The 22,525-nt window shown below is 45.8% G+C and overlaps 1 protein-coding gene across 9 annotated transcripts in view; it reads right to left on the bottom strand.

Annotated features, from left to right (window-relative positions):
• Positions 1–2,643: 2,643 nt before the first annotated feature.
• LOC309608221 (uncharacterized protein) overlaps positions 2,644–22,525 on the bottom strand; it is a 29,266-nt gene continuing 9,384 nt past the window's right edge. For 3 of the 9 annotated variants that reach the window (XR_014232728.1, XR_014232729.1, XR_014232730.1), the window contains exons 2-3: positions 6,932–6,984; positions 2,644–3,080 (exon numbers count right to left, since the gene is read on the bottom strand). Coding sequence is in view for 2 of the 9 variants with exons in the window: in XM_082347790.1 (XP_082203916.1) it covers positions 5,985–6,166; positions 6,932–6,984 (235 nt within the window). In the remaining 7 variants the exon portion in view is untranslated. Of the gene's footprint in view, positions 3,081–4,064; positions 6,513–6,931; positions 6,985–13,233; positions 20,213–20,825; positions 22,498–22,525 lie in introns of those variants that run through there. The other 6 variants (XR_014232733.1, XR_014232734.1, XM_082347790.1 and 3 more) reach the window with 6 other exon arrangements.

Raw genomic sequence — 22,525 nt, 5'->3', positions numbered from 1 at the left:
AAACTGTGATACATTCAGACAATGGAATATTATTCAGCACTAAAAAGAAATGAGCTATCAAGCCATGAAAAGATATTGAGGCAACTTAAATGCATATTGCTAAGTGAAAGAAAATCTGAAAAGGCTACATACTGCATGCTTCTAACTATACGACATTCTGGAAAAGGCAGAACTACGGAGACAATAAAAAGATTAGTAGTCGCCGAATAAGTGGAGCACAGATTTTTAGGGCAGTGAAAATACTCCCTATGATACCGTAATGACTGACACTTGTCATTATGTCACCAGCAAAGCCCCCACTAACAATTCCCAAGAAATAAAAATAGACTCTAGGTAATAAAATAAAGTCTAACCTTTTCTTTTCCTTTGTGCTTAGTGTAGCTTCACTTGCTCACAGGGGGCCGTGTGCAGAAGTCTCACACCCTTCAGACCAGAGTTCCCGACGCACAATGGCGGCACCAGCACCTCAGCTCAGGCTGCAGAGGACACCGCGATTCAAGACGGCAGCCGTGGGCTGTGTGCACAGACGCTGCACACAACACGCAATCCAAGATGCCGGCCGCACTGCGATCCGGAGCCTGAGCAGCGGTTGCGCCTGCGCCTGCGCCTGCGCCTGCGCCTACCGGCAAAACCCCGGCCCCGCCCCCTGACGGCTCCACGTAAAGTAGCCCCGCCCACGGCCTGGCGGGACCGCGTGTGCTCTAGAGCCGGAGCTCACGCTTCCGCGTCCTCTGATCAGAGAGTAACGCTCTCCTTTGCTCTGAACCAAACTCGCTCTTGTCCTGTTGGCGGGAGCGCGGTACCAGGCAGGAGGCCCCTTGTTGGGGCCCAATTGGAAAGGGTAACAGTTGTAAATTTGTCTAAACCCATAGAACGTACAACACCAGGCACAGTGCACCGTAACGTAAAGAATGGGCTTTGGGTGAGTGTGATGTGTCAGTGTTTATTCATTGTTAACAAATGTACCACTCGGTTGGGGGGTGTTGACAATGGAGGACGTCATGCGTGTGTGGGGCAGGGAACATCCGGTAAATGTCTGTACCTTCCACTGAACGTTTCTGTGAAACTAGAACTGCCCTAAAAATATTGTCTTAACAAAAAAAGGAAAAATAGTCTTATTCATAACGGAGGAGAAAACAAAATATCTTTGAATAAATAGATACAAGAAACATAAAACTTTAAGTAAGCTATAGAATTTTATTAAATGACATAACGCAAAATGATCCTGGATGGGAAAACAATGAAATACTATGTATCCTCCAAAGATAATATAATGGTTTTTTAAGAGTTCCAATCAGAACACCAAGAAAATGTTTACATGCTGGATAAATAATCTTAATATTTCTATGGAAGAATAAATGTATGAAAATTGCCAAAAACGTTTTAAAAACAAAAATGGTGAGAGAGCTTGCCCTTCCATATATTAAAACTAATATTTTAACCATTATAAACTCTATAGATTGGGCACAGGAACAGACAAATGGGTGAGTGACAGAGAATAGAGAGCCTGGAAGTAGATCCAAGGGTATACAAGAATCCACAATGTGATAAAGAAAGCACATCAATTCAAAGGGGGGGAGGATGAATTATTTCATAAATAATGTTGGCATAACTGGAAAGCATCTGGAAAAAAATTTAATTAAATGCCCTGTTCCCCATACCATATTAAAAAATAAATTCCAGGAAAGATTGAGTTTTACTGTCAAAAATAAGCAACAAAATTCTAGAAGAAAATATTGGGGAAAAAATATTTGCTTGAAATAGAGAAGGTCTTAAGCTAAACAAAAATCTCAGAAGCCAAAAAAGAAAGATTGAGAGATTTAACTACATGAAAACTTCGCTATGGTGTCAGGGTATTGGCATGACAAAATACACCACCAAGTCAAAAGGTAAACAACAGAATGGAAGAAAATACTTGTATCATTATGACAGCCTTAGGGTTAATATCCCTAATACTTTTTTAATCTTATAAATTAATAAAGGAGAAACAACCCAAAAAATATACAAAAAATAATATATAGACAGGCAATTCACACAAGAGGAAATGCAAATGACCAATAAGTTTATGGGAAAAATGCTCAAACTCGCTAGTGATTAGAGGGTCAGAAATTAAAACAACGAGATATGATTGGACAAAAAGTTGACAGCATCCAGTCTTTGTGAGAAGGTGGAGAAATGGTCGCTCTCAGACATTGCTGGTGACGGTGTGATTTGCTCTATATTTTGCAAATTAAACCGTTTCGGTACAAATTAGCAATCCCACTTCATCTTTTCTATAGAAGTAAAAGCTTTAGTACTCATTTACATGGGATTTCAGTTGCAGTATTATTTATAATAGTAAAAAACTAGACACAATTGGAAAGTCTATCCATAGGACTGAATAAATTATAGCAAAGTTTTGTGTATAATATTATGCAACTCAAATGATTTAGGCCTCGATATATTGATCTGGGAAGATAGCCATGCTACATTGTTAAGTGAAAAACAGATTGCAGAATAATGGGTATAGTATGACTCCACTTCTTTAATATAAAACAATATGACATATGATTTGCATTTCTGTACAATAGGAAACCAAAAAAATCACATCCAATTCTGCGAAGATGGAGGAGAAACTGGAAGAAAGGAGGGGAGAGGATTAAATGGGTTTTTTTATGCCGTTCTTTATTGTTTAAAATTGTTTCAATCAACATGTGGTACTTTTATAATAAAAAAAAAAAACATAAAAGGCCAAGAGACTTGTGTACCAGGTAGAAAAAGGTCTGCCTGTTTTTTTATATCCACGATGAAAGAAGCAGCGCCAGGCAGAGGAAAGATCCAGGCCCAGCTGCCCGGGTGGGGAGGGGAAATGAAGGCCTATGGGCTGCTTCCAAGCTTCCGATTTAGAGGCCGTCCAAGCTTGCCATCCTGCAAAGTATCACAGGCAGTGTCCTGTGGCGTCCCATAGCCAGGCCACCAGTCCTAATACACCAAGGCAGAGACCTGTGACCAGCACCCGAGATCCTGTTCTTCATCCAGGGTCACTGTCTTCACTCACAAGGTCACACTGTGGTCCCCATGCCTTTGGCCTCCAGGTCTACCTTCACCGGGAGAAAAGAAAAATTAAATCTTCAGCTCTTATAAACGACTCCAATAAACTCAAACTCGTGTTATGAAATTCCTTTTAAGAAATAAATAATTGAAATGTTGACACTTGGTGACATTTGCTTACTCAAATCTGCGTGTTGGTGAATGGCCTTGACTTCCGTTTCTGAGGAATCGCAGGTTAACCTGCTACAAACGTGGCTCCTCGTAAACTAAGAAAGGAGGTCAGAACTCACAACTGCGCTGGCTTTTTTAAAAACTTCTTTTGGGGGGGTGTTGCAATTTACCTCATCCATGTGATTATTCATTTGTTAAAGGGAAATTTGAGACTCACGCAAAGAGAGGAACCTTTTATGGAGACTTCCATCTGGGGAACAGATTTATGAGGCTTTTTGGGACCCAGAATAACTTTACTGTGATGAAGCACAAGGCAGGGCCACCCCTCCCCCCGCCCCGCCCCGCCCCGCCCCGCCCCGCCCCGCCCCCCAAACTGAGCGCGTGGGGCTCGGAAAACCAAACGCAGAAAGATACCAGGATGGAAGGGTTCAGGGGGCATTAAGGTTGAGACCTGAATAAAGCCAACCTTTTTAGAGAGAGTTAAATAGAACTGAGCTATTCTTTAAGCGCTGATCTTTTTCTTTTTCTTTTTTTTTTTTTTAATGACCTCAACCATGCGGCTGCTCTGGGCTTTAGAAGCTCAATTTGAAATCCAGGGAAGGAAGTGACAGAGCGATGTGGCAGGGCAGCTGCCAGTCTCAAGCGAACATGTGCAGGATGTCACAAAGGCACGGGAGCGCCAGGAGCCCAGCATCGTGCCCGAGTGGGTCATTCCCCTGCAAATCACACGTTGGCGAGTAAACAGAAACTCAACCGCTTGACGTGAGCTGAAATGGAATTAAAAGTGGGCGATTTCATAGCAAATGGAAGCAAAGTAGGAAGCAAAGTAGCTTTGCCACAAGCAAAGTAGGAAGCAAAGTAGCTTTGCCACAAGTTTATTGTCAGAGACATCTTTCCAGTCATTTTTTTGTTTGGCTTCACAATGTAATATTGAAAAGGGGACCCCAAAGTGCTCTGCTGGGAGACTAGAAAGCATACGAACCCTCAGTGCTAAAGATGACACAGCACAGGAAAACAAGCAGACAAAACTGAAGGCAGGGGCTCGAACAGAAACAACAGGAGCCTAGGAATTCCCTGGTGGTCCAGTGGTTAGGACTCCTCGTTCTCACTGCCGAGGGCCTGGGTTCAATCCCTGGTTGGGGAACTAGAATCCCAGAGGCCGCATGGTGCATCCAAAAAACAAAACAAACAAACAAAAAAAGAAAAAGAAATGACAGGAGCCTGATCCATAAGCTGGAAGTGATGATAGCCGAATTATTCACAGTAGCCAGAAAGCAGAAACAACCTGAGTGTCCATCCATTGATGAATCAATAGACCGAATGGGATGTATTCATACAGTGGAATATGATTCAGCCTGAAAAAAGGAAGGAACTTCTGACACACACTACACCATGGATAAACCTTAAGGACATTATGCTCAGTGAAATAAGCCATCACAAAAGGACAAACACTACCTTATTCCACCGATATGAGGTCCCTAGAGGTAATCAAATCCATAGAGACAGAAAGGAGAAGGGTGGTTGCCAGGGGCTGGGAGGATAGAGGAATGGGGAGTTAGTGTTTAATGGGGACAGAGGTTCAGTTTGGGAAGATGAAAAAGTTTTGGAGATGGATGGTAGTGATGATTGCACAACAAAGTGAATGTACTTAGTACCACTGAACTGTATACTTAAAAAAGGTTAAAATGGTAAATTTTATGTTATATATATTTTAACAGAATAGAAAATTAAGCAAGCAAGGCTACGTTTTTCATCAATTCAACAAGCACTCTTTGTACATCTATTCCACGCTAAGGACGTGTGCAAACAAAGCCACACATTGAGAATACAGGATTAATAATCCAATTCAGGTTTGGCTCACGTACTGCCAAACATCTCACTGAAATTGAAAGTAAGTCCACTCAATTCTTTAAATATTTCCACCCCAAAGTTCAGACTCCTAAAAATTACATGTTCCCAAAATCTGACTTGCTTCTGTGCCAGTTTAATTTCCCAACACTCCTCCTGTTTGCTTGTGGCCAGAAATATGTTTGCAAACTATCGATTCAAATGTTTTCAGGGTAGCGAGCTCACTCTGTATCAGATATAACCTTGACCCCAAGCTCCTTCCAAAGACCCCGAACTATGGCTCCTTTGAAGCTCCCACTTCAGTCTGAGGGACTGGCCTGGTGAAGACAGCCTTCCTTTGGGTGGGAGACAGGGAACGTAAAGACTCCTCGAGGGTGACGCACTAGGCAACAGTAAGTTAAAAATAAATCCAGTTCTCTTTAAGTTTCAGTTCATTAAACAGTATATGGCAGTGGGTGCTGGTGGGGAAATCTAGACAGGCGTGCATTTCAATCCTGACTCTGCCGTGAAATTCATTATGTGATCTTGGGCAACAGCAAGTTTCTGAACCTTGTACTCTCAGACTGCCAGTGGGGGAAGTAATTGTAATTTCAGAGGGCAGAGTTCTCAACAGGAGGGGCCTGGAGAGGAGAGAGAGTCCTGCTGCGGGTGGAAGGACAGATCACAGTTGATACCGTGACCAGTAATTAAAACACACTCTATATTCAAAGAGGGTCATTATAATCACAGCTTTGGGAGGATTTAATAAGGACAGATGCTGAAGGCATCTGGAAGAATACCTAATAAGTAGCCAATATTATTAATATCAGCTCCCTTCAGGCCTCTAAACAAAATGCTTTTGCAAAAGTCCCTTCTGGTCAGGGTCTACAATTCTTTTCTGCATCCCTTCAAATCTTCCCTTCAAAACAACATACAATGTACATAAAATATGGGGCTTAGCCTTCATCACGCAGGTTTTCACTCGTAGGTGGTATTTCTTGAGCATCTTCTGTGTGCAGGGGACCTGGGTCTGGCTGAGGCGGCGGAAACCACACCAGGAACAGACGACTTGCTTCACAGGAGGTGGGTGGCCCCAGGCGTGCAGATGCAGCCCAGGCCGTGGAAGTCTGCTTACTCGCTAAGGGCAGAAATGACCACAGATATCGGGGCAGGAAGGCCTTGGGAGCTTGTTCACTGACTCTCTTGTAGCCATAACTCATATTTCCTTTGCAGTCTTGCGTGGCTCACAAGCAAACCAGAGTGGCAAAGTTAGCCCAGGTCACTAGGGCAGACCCTAAACATCGTTCTTGCCTCCTTTTAAATCCAGAACTCAGCTCAGGCCCTAAGGAGAGGCAACTTAGCATAATGGCAACAAGCACAATCATAAACGTTAGCAAGACGTGGATTTAAATATTGGCTGTGTCACTTGACACTGGGGTGACCTCAGTTAAGAGCTTAACCTCTCTGGGGCTCCATTTCCTCATCTATAAAATAGAAAGGAAAAAAATATTTACAGTTCGTGAAGATTAACTAGGTCAGAGCACGTAACACAAGGCTTAGCACATAGTAACTGCTCAATAAATAATCATGAATTAGATCACACAGGAGCAAGACCCAAGACCCAACATTCATTAGCTTTTGCTATGTGATAGGTACTGTACTAAAAGTCTTACATACAGAACTACTATCTCAAGTTTCACCATAATTTTATCAGGTAAATATTATCTTTTCATAGATGAAAAAAACAAGGCTCGGAAAAATAAAACACCCTGAGTAAGACCACAGAGCCAGGATTCAAAGCTCACCTATAGTACTCAAAACCTCTCTTGCATCTCACCTCCCCGGAGGTGTGGTGATTAACCCTCACCAACCAAATGAGTGTGTCATGATAATGCCCACTCACCTCCCTCGAAAAGTATGAGGGTCCACTGGTGCCACGGATCTGGAAGACACAATCTGTGTGAAGAGATAGACAACGCAAAGTGAAGCCATTATGAAAAGGCATGGATCCTGCTTAGAGAACCATAGTCTAACAGGAAAAACAGGCAGGACACACAGAACTAACCCAGTGCAGGATAATCAGAGCAGGGCCAATGCAGGACAAAAGGACTTTGTTTTTCTTTTTCCTTTCCTTTTCTTTTCTCTGGGGGTGGATTAGGTGTTTATAGCCCAGACAGAGGGCCACATCGGTCATCACCCTCAAAGGGACTTTAAAAGAATACACTTGCTCTGACTTTATTTTTTTTAATGTACTGTTTCTTTTTTTAAAATATTTATATATTTATTATTTATTGATTATATTTATTTTGGCTGCACCGAGTCTTAGTTGCGGCACACGGGATCTTCGTTGCAGCATGCAGGATCTTTAGTTGCAGCATGCAGACTCTTAGTTGCAGCATGTGGGATCTAATTCCCCAACCAGAGATCGAACCTGGGCCCCCTGCACTGGGAGCACGGAGTCTTACCCGCTGGACCACTAGGGAAGTCCCACATTTGCTCTGACTTTAGTTCACTTTGGCTCGAGAAGCTTTATGAGAAATAGCTCTAACATACACATATACCCTATTCACTTTGTATTTGCTTCAAATTATGTTTCATTCAGACAATTGTGCGTCCTGAATGAGTTGCCATTTACCTGTGGCACAGCAGGGAAGCCAACAGGACTGGCTTTGAAGGCCCCTCCTGCTCCTGGAAGGAGGAGATGGGGCGGCCCTTTGAACGGCAGACCTGGCAAAGACAGAACCCGGGGCCTCGAAGCCAAATGGCATCAGAGTGAGGAGGGTCCCCAAAGCCCATGGGTCCAACCCCTACCTCCACCCCAAGCCAATGCTTGCAGCCCCTGAGCAGGAGAGGGTCAGCGACCCTTTAGCCCCTGTGGAACGTTCTCAGGGGACTCACCACCCACTGCCTGCCGCCCCCTCCTAAGACCACTATCCTGTGCCTCTGTCCGTGACACCTAGTTTAACCCCTTGGGTAGGAATCTGCTTAGAAATATGTTCACAATATTACTCAGCCATCCAAAAGAATGAAATAATGCCATTTGCAGCAACATGGATGGACCTAGAGATTGTCATACTAAGCTAAGTCAAAAAGAGAAGACAAATACCATATGATATCACTTATATGTGGAATCTAAAATATGATACAAATCAACATATCTACGAACCAAAAAGAGACTCACAGACATAGAGAACAGACTTGTGGTTACCAATGGGGAGGGCGTTGGGGGAGGGATGGAGTGGGAGTTTGGGATTAGCAGGTGTAAACTATTATATATAGAATGGATAAACAACAAGGTCCTAGTGTGTAGCACGGGGAACTATATTCAATATCCTGTAATAAACCATAATGGGAAAGAATGTGAAAAAGAATGCATATATATATATATATATATATATATATGTATGTATAACTGAATCACTTTGCTGTACAGAATTAACACAACCTTGTAAATCAACTATACTTCAATAAAATTTTTAAAAAATAAAAAATAAATGAAATTTTAAAAATATGTTGGGAATTCCCTGGAGATCCAGTGGTTAGAACTCAGTGCTTTCACTGCTGGGGGTCCAGGTGCGAACCCTGGTCAGGGAGCTAAGATCCTGCAAGCCTCATGGTTTGGCCAAAAAAAAAGGGAAAAAAATGTTCACAGATTAGGTGCTTTTGCTAGCACTTAGGAGTTTACAAATGAGAACAGAATTCTCTTCATTTGAGAACAGGTCCCGACAGCGTGTGTTACGTGTAAAGTCTCCCCTTTTCCACGTAGACATGGTGTTTTCGTGGTTTCCTGCATGTGGGCCCATCTGCACTTGTCCACTGTGGCCTTGGTCAGTCCATCACTGACCCTAGCCGTCCTATTCCCACTGCTGTGCTCGTGAGCCCAGTCCGGCCTTAGTGTCCAGAACCAGGACCGACCCCAGGCAGGAGGGGTTTATGGACTGTTAACCCAGCCCTCTGATACTTATCATCATCTTCCTTGACCTCATCCAACTCTGTCCACTATTTCACCCACCTGTGGTCTCGGGGGTTTCTCCAGACACCACACCCCTGCCCAATATTTCAGTTCGAGAAAATGAAATCTTCTCTCATTCCCCTTGTCTGGAAATCCTGGAATTTCTGGAAATCTGCCTAGTGTCCCAGTTCTTCTCAAATTCCCCTAGAACAGGCTCTGCTTTGCTTTTGCAAGGTATGGGGCGTGCTGCTCTGAGGGCCTGCCCCCCCACGGGCAGCTCCGGCACCTGCTCTGCGTCATCTCGCCCTGCCACCTTGGCCTCGGCTTACCGGACCAGGTGTCAGGCCTTACCCCAAAGTAGCCACCTAGAGACCAGCCTGAGAAGGCACTGTGACCCCATCCCCAGGCCCATCCCCAAACTAGGTCTTTATTGTTTAGGATCTCTGAATATAACACACATCGAGAGGATAAACAGGGAGTAGATGGTAACAGGAAATAGAGAGCCTGCAGAAAGCAGGAGTCACGAGACAGCAGAGAGAAGAGAGTTTGAAGCAGCAGGAGAGCAGCGGGGAGAGAGCGGAAGTACCACAATGGGGGGAAGTCACCATTTCTGAGCGGAGAACAGCTGGTCGCTAGGGTAACACTCAACCTTGAACAACCTTCCCGTTCCCCAAGAGGCCTACGGAAGCATCTCCCACCTCCCCCAAAACCCCGTCTCTGGGTGTCCCTCCACCAAACCCCCATCACCTGCAGCAACCGGCCTCAGTCTCCACTCTCCATCACCTGAAATAACCAAACTAACTCAGCAAGCATCCCTCCCAGGGACCGGGGTCCATCCCTGAGCCACGACTGGGCCTCGCTTCCCGCTGTGTCCACTGAGTCACGCCCAGGCCTGTGCTCAGAATACAGCAGCCTGTGGCCCTCACCAGCTCCCAGGACCACCACAGGCCCCAGAGCAGGAAGACCTGAGTTCTTGCTGTCTTAGCCTCTTCCGGCAAGTGACAGAAACTTCCCTGTGGTTATTTCCTCATCCATGAGCTGAGAGTGACCATACCTGCTCCACACACTGGCAGGGGTGCCAGGAGCATCCAGTGAGGTGATGGGAGGGCATGTTGGTTGGAAGACCAGCCACACCTGCCAGAGGAGGTAGCATCACCTGGGTGATGAATGACCATCCCGCCGTCAGCGCCCCTGGTCCGCCCCCCAGCCCCACCTTCTGTGGCTCCCATCCTGCCCCTCAGACCCACAAGGCGTGCCATCTGCGGCTGTTCCCTTTGACGGTAACTCCTGCTCCATCAGGGCAAACGCCCAAACCTTGTTTCTCAATGCCTCCCTCCTTTTCTTCACCTTTGCAGAAGCCGAACTCTCCTCTGAGAAGTCTGATTTCCCCCGGGTCACCACCATTACTCGGAGAGCCAGGAGTTTCCTCCACGCCCAATGGATGCCACAGGAGGGCATGAGGACGTGGCATGAAACTTGGCCAATGTATACCACGTTGAGTGGTATAAATCCAGCAAACCGTCAACTCTGCCCTCTTTTAAACTTTCCCAGCCTGGACTTCATCACTAAAAGGCACTTGGTTCAACAGCCCACTCTGGCTCTGACTGACCTCATTGTCCTTCGGGCATCTGTGGCCAGCGGTTCTCAGAGTGGAGTCCCCAGACCAGCAGCAGCAGCATTTGGGGACTTGTTACAGACGCACATTCTCAGGCCCTCCCAGGCCTCCTGAGTCAGAAACTCCCCGGCTGGGGCCCAGCTCTGTGTTTAACAAGCCCTCCAGGTGATTCTGATACAGGTTCAAGTTTAATGACACCTGTCCTAGGTTATAAGCCTTCTCATCACCCACGAGTGCACGAGTGCACCCATGTGCTTTCTTGGTCTCCATTCAGGGCACGGATGCAGACATCCCCTTAATGGAACGGAAGATTCTGATCCACTGCTGACTCATAAAGGCCAACAAGTTTGCTCTGACCCCTGCTCAGCCTCTCTCCACTGTCCGATTCCCATAACAGCAGCTCCATTTTGGGGGGTGCCGCACCGTGCAGCTTGCGGGATCTTAGTCCCTGACCAGGGATCGAACCCATGCCCTCGACAGCGAAAGTGCAGAATCCTAACCACTGGGCCGCCAGGGAAGTCCCTTGATTCCCACAACAGCATCTCCAGAGGTTCTTCTTTCTCCCTAAGCTCCCATCCCTACTCACTCTCCCTTTCAATAACAATGTCCTCTCGTGTCCTGGTGAAGGCTGCTGGGGTGCAGAACAAGGGGCTCCCCACCTGTAGTCGGAAGACCTCAGCTCCCCACTTCCTGTGTGTGATCTGAGGAGATGGGTTAAATGGGCAGCGGATGTAAGGCATCTGCTCACCAGACATTGCTGCCCGGGGCCACCCTCCGCTCCTCTTCCTGCCCTTCTCTGATCTCCTTTCCTCACCTGTATAATCAGGATGGTAAGACCTATGTCTTATAGGCCATAGCGTAAGTCATACGCAAAACAAGAGGGTCAACGCAAAACCCTCTGTCAACTTCAAGCCTTGCTAACCAAAGTGGGGTCCAGCAGCAGTGGTACCCCATGGGAGTGTGTGGGAAATGCAGAGTCTCAGGACCCACCCAGCCCTACCGAATCAGAATCTGCAGTTCAGCAAGACCCCCAGGGGATTCGTCTGTACTTAGAGACTGAGAAGTGTGATTGAAAGAACTAGGAAAATATATGATAAACATATTCCTATCCTCAAGTCCCCATCAGCTTTCTTCTCCTCCCCGCCTCCAGGAGAAGGACCACCCCCTTTCCAAAGTCTAAAGCAGTCATTCCTAACCAGCTGGCACCTTAGAATCATCTGGGCCAAACCCCAGGCCAATTACATTAAACTCTTTTGGAAAAGAGCCCAAATCAGTGTATTTTAAATTCCCCAGGTGACTCTAATGGGGGCCCAGGGGAGGCACACCCTACCCGCCAACCACACTGAGGCTCCGTAACGTGGATTCTATCATCTCACGGGGAAATTTGCTGTCACACCATGAGCCTTATCTCTCTCTCCAGAGCTGTGCCTCGTGCCTCTCTGCTCACTCCCTGCCCTCACTTTATCCACTGAGCCCCCCTTCACGTCCCCACCCCCTAGCTTGCTTTTCCCTTGGGATCCTATCATTGTGCCCTGTGGCTCTCCCTTGACCAGAGTCCAGTAAATATTCACGGACGTGGATTTTTAGATTTGCACACGCACAACGCCGTCTTCTGGATGCGAAATCTCCCCCTTGATCTTGTCCTCCTTCCAACCATCACCCTGCCCTGCTTTCCTCCCGAGCCAATCACGAACCAGTGGTCCCCACCGCCAGCCTCTGCATCCTCAGCAGGGGGACACCTGCCCACACTAAGCCAGATAACCTCTCCCACCACCTCTGCGGCCGTCACCACAGCCTTCAGACTCTCGGCTCAAGCTGGAGGACTCTGGAAAATGTGGTTTGTTGTTACGGGTTCATTGCTAGTGGGTAAACAAGGGAGGATTCTTCAAGGGACCTCCAGTTTCCATGAAACAATAGATCAAAGAGGAGCCCAAAGAAAGAAGAAAGGTTTGGTTGGGTCCCACCTGGGAAACGCCTGCCCTGGACTGAGGCTCTAAAGGGCTCTTTTTCCTTCTGCGGCAAATGAGCTGGAAGGGAGTTCCACCTGGACCCAAAGCAGAAGCCAGACAGGACCAGAAGAACACACATACCGGCAGACCTCGGCGATACCAGGGGCTGGGTTCCACACCACATAACAAAGCAAGGATCCCAACAAAGCAAGTCACACGAGTGTTTTCGTTTCCCAGCGCATGTAAGTTATGTCTATGCTCTACTGTAGTCTATTAAGTGCCCAATAGCATTAGGTCTAGAAAAACAATGTACATACCTTAATTTAATATACTTTTGTGCTTTAAAAAAAAAAAAAAAGCTAAGCAACATCTGACAACACAGGGTTGCCACAAACCTTCAATTTGTTTAAAACGCAACAGCTGTAAAGCGCGGTAAAACCCAGTATGCCTGTACTTCTTAAGGAAACACGGAGAAAAGTCCTATGGGCTACACCCTGTAGCTGAACAAAGGAACCGGAAACTTGTTGTTCTAGGAGTCATCAGGACACTGGTAAAGCTGTGTGACAATCGCCTCCCTGCCCTGTACACTCACACACACACACCTGTCGCCTGCAGGTGCTGCTGAGTTCTGGAAGCCAGTCTTGAAGATAAGCCATTGCTCACGACTTAACCTTCAGTCACTCACTCACCAAGTACGTGATCTATGCCTTCTCCGTGCGAGGCGAGAGGGACACACAAGGTCATTAGAGAAACACACAAAGTCATGACACAGCCCCTGACCCGAGGACTCCAAAGTCTAGAGGGGAAGAACAAAACATAAACAGATCACAAAGTGACGCCAGTGGTTAAAAAAAAAGTAAGTAACCAGTGCTATGGGACACAGGGTAGAGACCCACCCCAGGGGGCCAGGAGATGAGATGAGGTTTATGGTCCTGAGGCCACCAGAGCTCCAAGGACGAAAGCCGGGACTCACAGGGACTCTCGCTGATCCCTTTCATCTTTTTTTTCCACTCCCCACACGTTAATTTACTGAAATGAGGAAATCAAACACCACTGTTTTTAAGGTTTTTTGTCAGAACTCTGAAATGGTTGCACTGTTCCCACTGGAGACTGTAAGAACATCTATTTCCACAAACCCTAAAACACCTCGGGGTACTCTCATGGAGACACCGAGAACGCCACGCTGATAGGTGAAAACGGGATCTGCTGGCTGTGTTGATCTCTTCCATTACTCATATAATTAAACACATTTCCAAGTTCAATGGCAGGAATCCATCTTTAACTTGCTTCTTCCTTCTTCACCCCCTCCCCCAGCCATGTTGTTTTTCCTTTGATGGTGTCTCTTTGCTTTGTCCCTGTCTCTGCATCTCCGATGTCCCTAAGCCCACATCACCACTCCCCTATTTCCCTGGCCTCACTTGTCTCCCTGGCCCCAGTCTTCCCCTCCTCCAGCCCACCCCCTGCATCACGTTTATCTTGCTGAAGCATCACTCTTATCAGATTACACCCCCCATAAGAAGCTCAGAGATTCCCAGTTGCACAACACTTGAGTCCTCTGCTCACTTTCCAGACTCTCCATGGGGCCCCTCCCTGCCCTCCTCATGTCCACCCACCCCTGGTCTCAGCCCGGCCCTCTTCCCACCCCTGCTGCCCCAGCCAACACCGTGCTTCTCGAAGGCATCACACTTCTGACCCCTCCATGAACCTTTTCCTGGTTGCTGGACAGGAAATCGACAACTTGTCTTTCTAAGTTGCAATGTAGTTCACCATCTGTGACTAAGAATCCAGTTTCCTATAGAAACACGTGACACGTTGATAGGCTGCCTCACCGAAACAGCCGAAACTCAAAACAGAGCTGAACCACAGTGCCGATGGTCCTGCCCCGAATTCAGGGCTCTGGGAGGTGTGTGGTACTTCTAGAAATGGCGCATCCCATCAGAGAGACCACAGCTCTGTAAAATCCCTCCTCTACCAGCACTGCTCTGTGACCTTGGGAAGGTTAGCTCACTCTCTGAGCTTTGGTTTCCTTGGTGTCACAAGTTGGGGTTTCCAGGATGTAGATGCTGAGATGGAGTTTGGTTTGCAGGGTATTTATTAAGAATGGACACCTGCAGAGAGGGAAATGGAGCAGTCAAGTTTGGGCAGAGAGAGATGCTGAACTTCAGCAAAGCCTCAGCCCGCCCCGTGGGGACATCGGGAGCATATGTGGTCCATCAGAGCCGTCCCTTGGTGGCCAGGCTTTTGTACTCCTGCTGGGATCCATTATCACTGTGGACGGCCCAGGGTACACATGACATTGAACTAGAAGCTGACGGCTGGAGGCTCTCTGCTGACTGCATTCCCCACTGCTGGAGCTACCAGCCTTTCCTTGGAGGACCTGGGCAGCACATCTTCGTGCCCACCGCACTTGGTTGTAGAAGGAGGATGATAATGATAGGCCCTACCTTATGTTGTTGTGACATTGAAATAAGCTCTGCATTCAGTACACAGCATACCTGGTACAGAGTGGGCCCTCAGTACACGTTTGCTGTGATTGCCATTGGCATCCTGGGTAGAGTAAGACTGGAGGAAGAGTTGCCCCCTTTCTTTAATTCATCTGGTGCATACGTATGGACCACACCACGTGTCAGGCACTGTTCTTTGACCGGAAGTGCTGGTCTGAGGATACGAGCGGTCCATCGGTGGCCAGGGCAGTGCTCATCAAGAAGAGAACATTTGAGCCAAGACTCAAAGGAGACGAGAAGCAAGTGATGCAGCCATGCAACAGCCCTGCGGAGGAAGAGCGCCTAGAATGTTCGAGGCCAAGGGCGAGGGCAGAAACAGAATGAGCAAGAGGAGAGCGGTAGGTGAGGTCAGAGAGGGAACGAGACCACTTCCCAGGTGGGGTTTTGTGCCAAAACAAATCACGCTCGGATGTGGTCAGATCTCACCGCCAACCGGAGGTTCAGAAATGTAGGTGACATAGCAAAATGATAAACAACACCCTCTGCGTTAGTCAGCAAAATGAAGACTGTGGGAAACTCCACAGGAAAAATGACCTGGTTTCTTCACAAACAAGCAAAAATTGAAAAATGGCAAGGGAAAAAAGGTAAAGGGGAACCTATAGATTAAAAAAGACAAGCATATCGGGACTTCTATGGCGGCCCAGTGGTTAAGACCACACGTTTCCACTGCAGTGGGTGCAGGTTTGATCGCTGGTCGGGGAGCTAAGATCCCGCATGCCCCACAGCGCAGCCAAAAAGAAAAAGACAAACATATCAACAGACCCCACAATATAAACCTGATTTGGATCCCGATTCAATCAAGCAAGCTGTCTTACCATCAGCAGCAGCAGCATCCCTATCTTATAATTGAGAAGACATAAGCGCTGAGTAGAAATTTACTGATAATAAGGAATTACTCAGGAATGGTTCAAGTGGCCACATGATTTAGGAAAGGGAGATGATCATCTGGAATCTGCTGTGAATTCAGGGCGGCCCCCAATCCCAGAGCTGCAGACAAGTATTCAGATAATAACTGTGTTTCACTTTCCCAAATTCCTGTCCAATATGAGCAGGGAAGAGTGGCCCCAGGCCATCCCGGTCAATACAGCCAACAGGCCCGGGAACATTCCTGCTTGCCCATCTCACCTCTCTTCCTTGTAATGCTGTATGAGGACCAAGAAAATTCATCCACCTCAAATTCCAGCCATGTGCAGGGCATGACACGTTGCCGTCAGTCCCTGCATTTTTCCCCCAGCTCTGAGGAAACTCTTCGTCATCCTGCTCACATCCTGAACTGGGAAGTCCCAGCTTTGGCCTCTAACTTGACTTGAAGGCTGACTCTTTTTCTTTCCTTAAAAGAAGATTCACACTCCGTCCATCTCCACTACAAGCCAAATGTACTGCATATCAGAAAGCGCACCCCTAGATCACATGCAGTATTTTCTTAAATGTCGTAGGAAGGCGGTTTCTGAATTAGATGATTTCTACTGACACTTTACCGTGGATTCTGGAAGGATTGGAAAACGAAAATGCACAGCCACTGGAAACTTCATATGTGGGCAGCGGGTCTATTAGCACCCCCTCCCCCTTTTTAAAAATGAGAATACCTTTTCATCATCAACATACAATGCCCCTTTCCCCCACAAAACCTACTCATTTCATCCACTTGAAATATCTAAGAAACTGTGCTTTAGCTTTATGCCTGGAAACAGGGATCTTGCGGGCCATTCCCATGTGACTAATAAAGCTTACACTCCCCGCCAACAGACAGATTTGCATGTGCTTTCTGTTAAATTAACGAAGATTTGCTTAGAAGACACGATACCCAGAAAAGAATAACCCATGATAGTCTTCATAAGCACTGTTTCATGAAGAGACGACAAACAGGAAAAAAAGATACTTGAACGAGAAACAATTTTCAGACTTGCCACTATCCAGCTATGACACATCTTTTGCCTCTTGAGATACTAATTTTCTCATCTGTAAAATAAGGCATTTGGACAACATAATCTCCACCACCCCTTTCTGCTCCAAAATGCTGTGATCTCTCTAACTGACTGCATTCTTTCTCACTCACCTTTCATCATTTATTTCCAGGGCAGTTAACAGGAATTGAGTGTATGTTGAAAACAAAATAATGTAATAAATGATTACAAAGCAATACATAGTAAAGATTAAACAAGTCAATTTGAAAAATACAAAGGATAGGGCTTCCCTGATGGCGCAGTGGTTAAGAATCCTCCTGCCAATGCAGGGAACACGGGTTTGATCCCTGGTCCAGGAAGATCCCACATGCCATGGAGGAACTAAGCCCTTGCACCATAACTACCGAGCCCACGTGCCACAACTACTGAACCCGCGCACCTAGAGCCCATGCTCTGCAACAAGAGAAGCCACCGCAATGAGAAGCCTGCACACCACGACGAAGAGTAGCTCCCACTCGCCGCAACTAGAGAAAGCCCGCGCGCAGCAACAAAGACCCAACGCAGCCAAAAATTAATTAATTAATTAATTTAAAAATAAATAAATAATACAAAGGATAAATATATGCATTTCAGAAAAGAAACACAAATAGCTGATAAATACATGAAAAGATGCTCAACCTCACTAGTAATCAGGAACAGTAAAATTGCAATGAGATGCCATTTTTCCTCCATCAAGCTGGTAAAAATATAAAAGATCGATAATAAGTGTTGGCAGGGAGGTGGAGAAATGGCAGTAGACCTGGATTTATAAATGCATACTTCTGATATTCACATACGTTACATCATTGTGTGTAACAAAAAAAAAACTGGATGCAAACCAAGTGTCTTTTACGGGGAAATGGCTAAATATAGTACAGCCATGCTCTGGAATACCATGCAGCCACTAGAAAGAAAGAGGCAGATTTATATAAATTGATAGTAAATTATATTCAGGATACATTGTCAAGGGAAAAAAGCAAGTGACCAAGCAGCATGTAGAATATGGTCCTGTTTCTATAAACCTCTTCTTTCTCCTGTCTCTCTCTCTATATATATGAGTTGTGTGTCTACGTATAAATATGTTTATATATGCACGTGTACATACATGTATGTGAGTACATGGCTAGATAAAGACCTGGCCACCTCGGAAGAGGGGAGTGGGCTGCAGGAGGCCTGCAGAGACAAGGTGGCCACACATGGTGGCATGGACCGAGCACGGGACATTCATACAGCAGACGTCATGGATTTGCATATTTATTGTTATACAATTTTCTGGCAGCCAGCAGGAGTGCCTTTTTCTTTCTTTCTTTTTCTTTTTTTTTTTTTTTAAGAAATGTCTTTTATTGTCATCTACAGTACTTCTTTCCCCCTGAGAGACAACCCTACTGCCTCCTTTAACTTTTATTTATTTATTTATTTATTTATTTATTTATTTATTTATTTATTTATTGCCACTTCGCACTGCTTGCAGGATCTTAGTTTCCCAACCAGGGACCGAACCTGGGCCCCGGCAGTGAAAGTGACTTGTCCTAACCACTGGACCATCAGGGAATTCCCAGGAATGCCTTTTTCTAAATTCACACAAGTATACCACCTAGGCTAGTAGCAGTCCTATGAGGGGGGACTTTCATCTTTTTTCTGTATACCTGTGCATTATTTTTACCACAAGTATGCATCACTCTTACAATTAAAATAATTGGAAAATCTGAACATTGACCTTGACTTCAACTGGCTAACAATCTAATAGAAAACTGAAAAAGAAAGGGACCAAAATCAGACTCTAGTCTTCTAGCCCGATCACTCTCAGATATCTTTTGCTTTCTGAAAATCCTCTCTTCTAATTCTGGCAAATCGTGTGATTTTTAAAATCACAAAAATCAAACAGCTCCATCTTGAAACATCACATATTCCCTCAGTTTTCCAAAATCTCCCAACATCTCCAGACACCCTTTTCATAATGCCTCAAACTCTGCCACTGCCCTCCCCACCCACTCTCCCCACTGAGGGGTCTCCCACCCACAGTCACCCATTTTCCTTGAAAGGACTCTGGTCCAGGGACACACAGGGTCAGGCACCAGCCAACCTGAATAAGTACTCTTCTTAAAGTTTCGGCGGTCCCACCTGAGGGCCCCCCATTCTAATGAGATGCTTTCATATTTCATTCATGAATTCTCCCTCAGCCCATTCCATTCATTGCCTTATTGATTCGACACAAATACTGACCACCACCTGCTCTGAGCCAGACCCTCAGCTGGCTGACTCACTCACATCCTCACCCTCAAATCTCCCACAAGGCAGTGATGCTGCAGTTCAGCCCTGGGGCTGCAGAAGCCCAGAGGAGTGACATCCTGTTTGGAAGATGCAGAGGGCTTCCAAGAGGAAAGGCCACTAGGACTGAATGCTGAAGGACAGAGGAAGGCAGGAGAGGGGACTCTTGGCAGGCGTGGTAAAGGTACACCACAGCCAGAGCAATAGAAGCTGGGGAAGAGAGCTGGAAACTGACGGCACGTGAGGGCGTCTGGAGAGGATGCGACAGGCCCTGGGGAGCCATCGAGCCACTGAAGGAGATTAAGAGGAAACAACACAATCAGCTCCGGTTTTTGGAAATATAGTCACGGTAGTGGTTTGAAGGCTGCCCTAGAGGAAGCAGAATTAACGTCGAGAAGTCCAGCTAGGAGGCTGGTGCTCTAGTCCGGGCCCTTGGCCTTTCAATATTGGCTCAGACAGGAAATGATGCTCCAAGATGAGCCAACCTCATACACTCCGAAATAAACTGCATGACATTGAACTTGCAACGCTCTTCCATTTGAAGCCAAGTTTGGATTTTAAGAGAATACAGAAATGTACCAACTGTTACTTTCTACTTGAATTTTGTAACTTACATTTTTCCGTTTTAAATTAATTTCATTTTACTTTATGTTATTTAAGCCTAAATTCAAACTGAATGAAAACTATATCCAGGGCTTCCCTGGTGGTGCAGTGGTTGAGAATCTGCCTGCCAATGCAGGGGACACGGGTTCGAGCCCTGGTCTGGGAAGATCCCACATGCCGCGGAGCAACTGGGCCCGTGAGCCACAACTACCGAGCCTGCGCGTCTGGAGCCTGTGCTCCGCAACAAGAGAGGCCGCGATAATGAGAGGCCCGCGCACCGCGATGAAGAGTGGCCCCCGCTCGCCGCAACTAGAGAAAGCCCTCGCACAGAAACGAAGACCCAACACAGCCATAAAATTTTTTAAATAATTAATTAATTAATTAAAAAAAAAAAAAAAACTATATCCAATAATGTGGATGTTCACTATTATTCCTGGAGTTTACCTTCAATGAAATCTTTCTGTCTCAGAAGACGTTGGAATATCACTCTGCTTTCTTTACTTTTTTTTTTAAGACCAGATTCTTTTTTATAATTTTTTTAAATTAATTAATTTATTTATTTATTTTTGGCTGCATTGGGTCTTTGTTGCTGTACGCAGGCTTTCTTTAGTTACAGTGAGCGAGGGGGGCTACTCTTCGTTGCCGTGCATGGGCTTCTCATTGCGGTGGCTTCTCTTCTGGTGGAGCACGGGCTCTAGGCGCGCAGGCTTCAGTAGTTGTGGAGTGCGGGCTCAGTGGGCTCAGTAGTTGTGGCTCGCGGGCTCTAGAGTGCAGGCACAGTAGTTGTCGTGCACGGGCTTAGTTGCTCCACGGCACGTGGGATCTTCCCAGACCAGGGCTCAAACCCGTGTCCCCTGCACTGGCAGGCGGGTTCTTAACCACTGCACCACCAGGGAAGCCCTCTTTACATTTTAAGGTAACTAATCTGTAACTATACTTATATTTAACCTAGATTATACCTACCCTTGCTCTGCTGTTGCACAGGTAGTCACAGATGACTGGTGGCTATTGAGTACATGAAATACAGATGGTCAAAACTGCGAAGTGCTGTAACTGCGAAACACACACTGGGTCTCTAACATTTTGCATGAAAAAAGAATATAAATTATCTCATTAATAATTTTATACTTATTACATGTTAAGATGATAATGTTTTATATATACAGTTGGTTTAAAAAACTGTCATTAAAAAACAAAAAAACACACCATAGATAACTGATATATATATATATTTTTAAAGGCTCTGGTTTTTTTTTTTTTTGTCTGTTTGTTTTGTTTTTTAATTTATTTATTTATTTTTTTTGGCTGCACTGGGTCTCTGTTGTTGCACCCGGGCTTTTCTCTAGTTGAGGCAAGCGGGGGCTACTCTTTGCTGCGGTGCACTGGCTTCTCATTGCGGTGGCCTCCCTTGTGGAGCTCCGGCTCTAGAGCGCAGGCTCAGTAGTTGTGGCACACGGACTTAGTTGCTCCGTGGCATGTAGGATCTTCCCAGACCAGGGCTCGAACCCATATCCCCTGCATTGGCAGGCGGATTCTTAACCACTGCGCCACCAGGGAAGCCCGATAACTGACATTGAATAAACTCTAATTTTCATCCATCGGGGGGAAAAGAAAGAGAATACAGAAATTTAACTCTGGTTCCAATTACACTTCCTTAAGACATCTACAGAAAACAGGAGTTGGCGTGAATATGTTTCCTCCGAAGATTGATCAAAGGCACTTAGCTTCCCTTTAGGAATCTGCAGTTTGGACATCAGGGTTTTTGGAAAAAAAAAAAAAAAAAGGTGAGTTTATTTTCTCAGCCACAAACTGTAATTTGCATTTGGCATCAGCCTCTTAGAATTAGTAATGTCCCTCTTTCTTGCACCAAGCACATAGCTCACACTTTTACATAGAAGTTCTTTTCTCCACCTTCCATACCATTCTTCAAAATGGTAGAGAGAAATGGGAAGGAAATCAGGCATGAAAAAAAGAGAAACCCCATGAAAAGGATCTCTCATGTCCGGAGTTGAGAGTTTCTTTCATGTCTGCTAAACAAACCTGGGAGCCAGCCTGAGAAACAGAACATCCTGAACAGCTAGAAAATCCTGCATGCGTCCCCTCCAGGTAACGCCAGTCTGATCCTCAGTATTTCTTAGGGTCAAAAAAGCCCAAATGGAAGGAAGAAAATCCAGGTCAGCTGTATCAGGAGGAAGCCTGGCCAGAAAACAAGTCCATCAGGACAGAGGGAGTTATTCAATCTTCAAGTTTGAACAAGACCCGAGTTCTTCAAAGGGGGCGCAGCCTGGTGCAGAGAGCGGCGGGGTGCGCCGGGGAATCTCAATCACTAAAAGAAGGACCACTTCTGAAAGGAAAATAAGGGATTCAAAGAGTTGTTGAGACGGTACACATTTCTCACACAAAACACAAACTTTTACCTAAAACTCTGCTGCTTTTCCAAGTACATTGAGAATTAACTGGAAAAGTTGTGTTTGGCCCATTCTCTTTCTGTTGGGGATGTTTTAATAACCTAAAGTTTCTGAACATACTATTCTCTCTATAAATAAAAAAGAAAGTCTATATAAAAGCAAGTAGAAAGTATTTGTATAGAAATAAACTAGATACAGATTCTGGGCTGAACAGTTAACCATTAAGTACACACACACACACACACACACACACAC

Source organism: Balaenoptera borealis (assembly GCF_965194805.1).
Source record: "Balaenoptera borealis genome assembly, chromosome: 12".
NCBI classification, from domain to species: Eukaryota; Metazoa; Chordata; class Mammalia; order Artiodactyla; family Balaenopteridae; genus Balaenoptera; species Balaenoptera borealis.
This window is presented reverse-complemented; position numbering and strand designations above follow the sequence as displayed.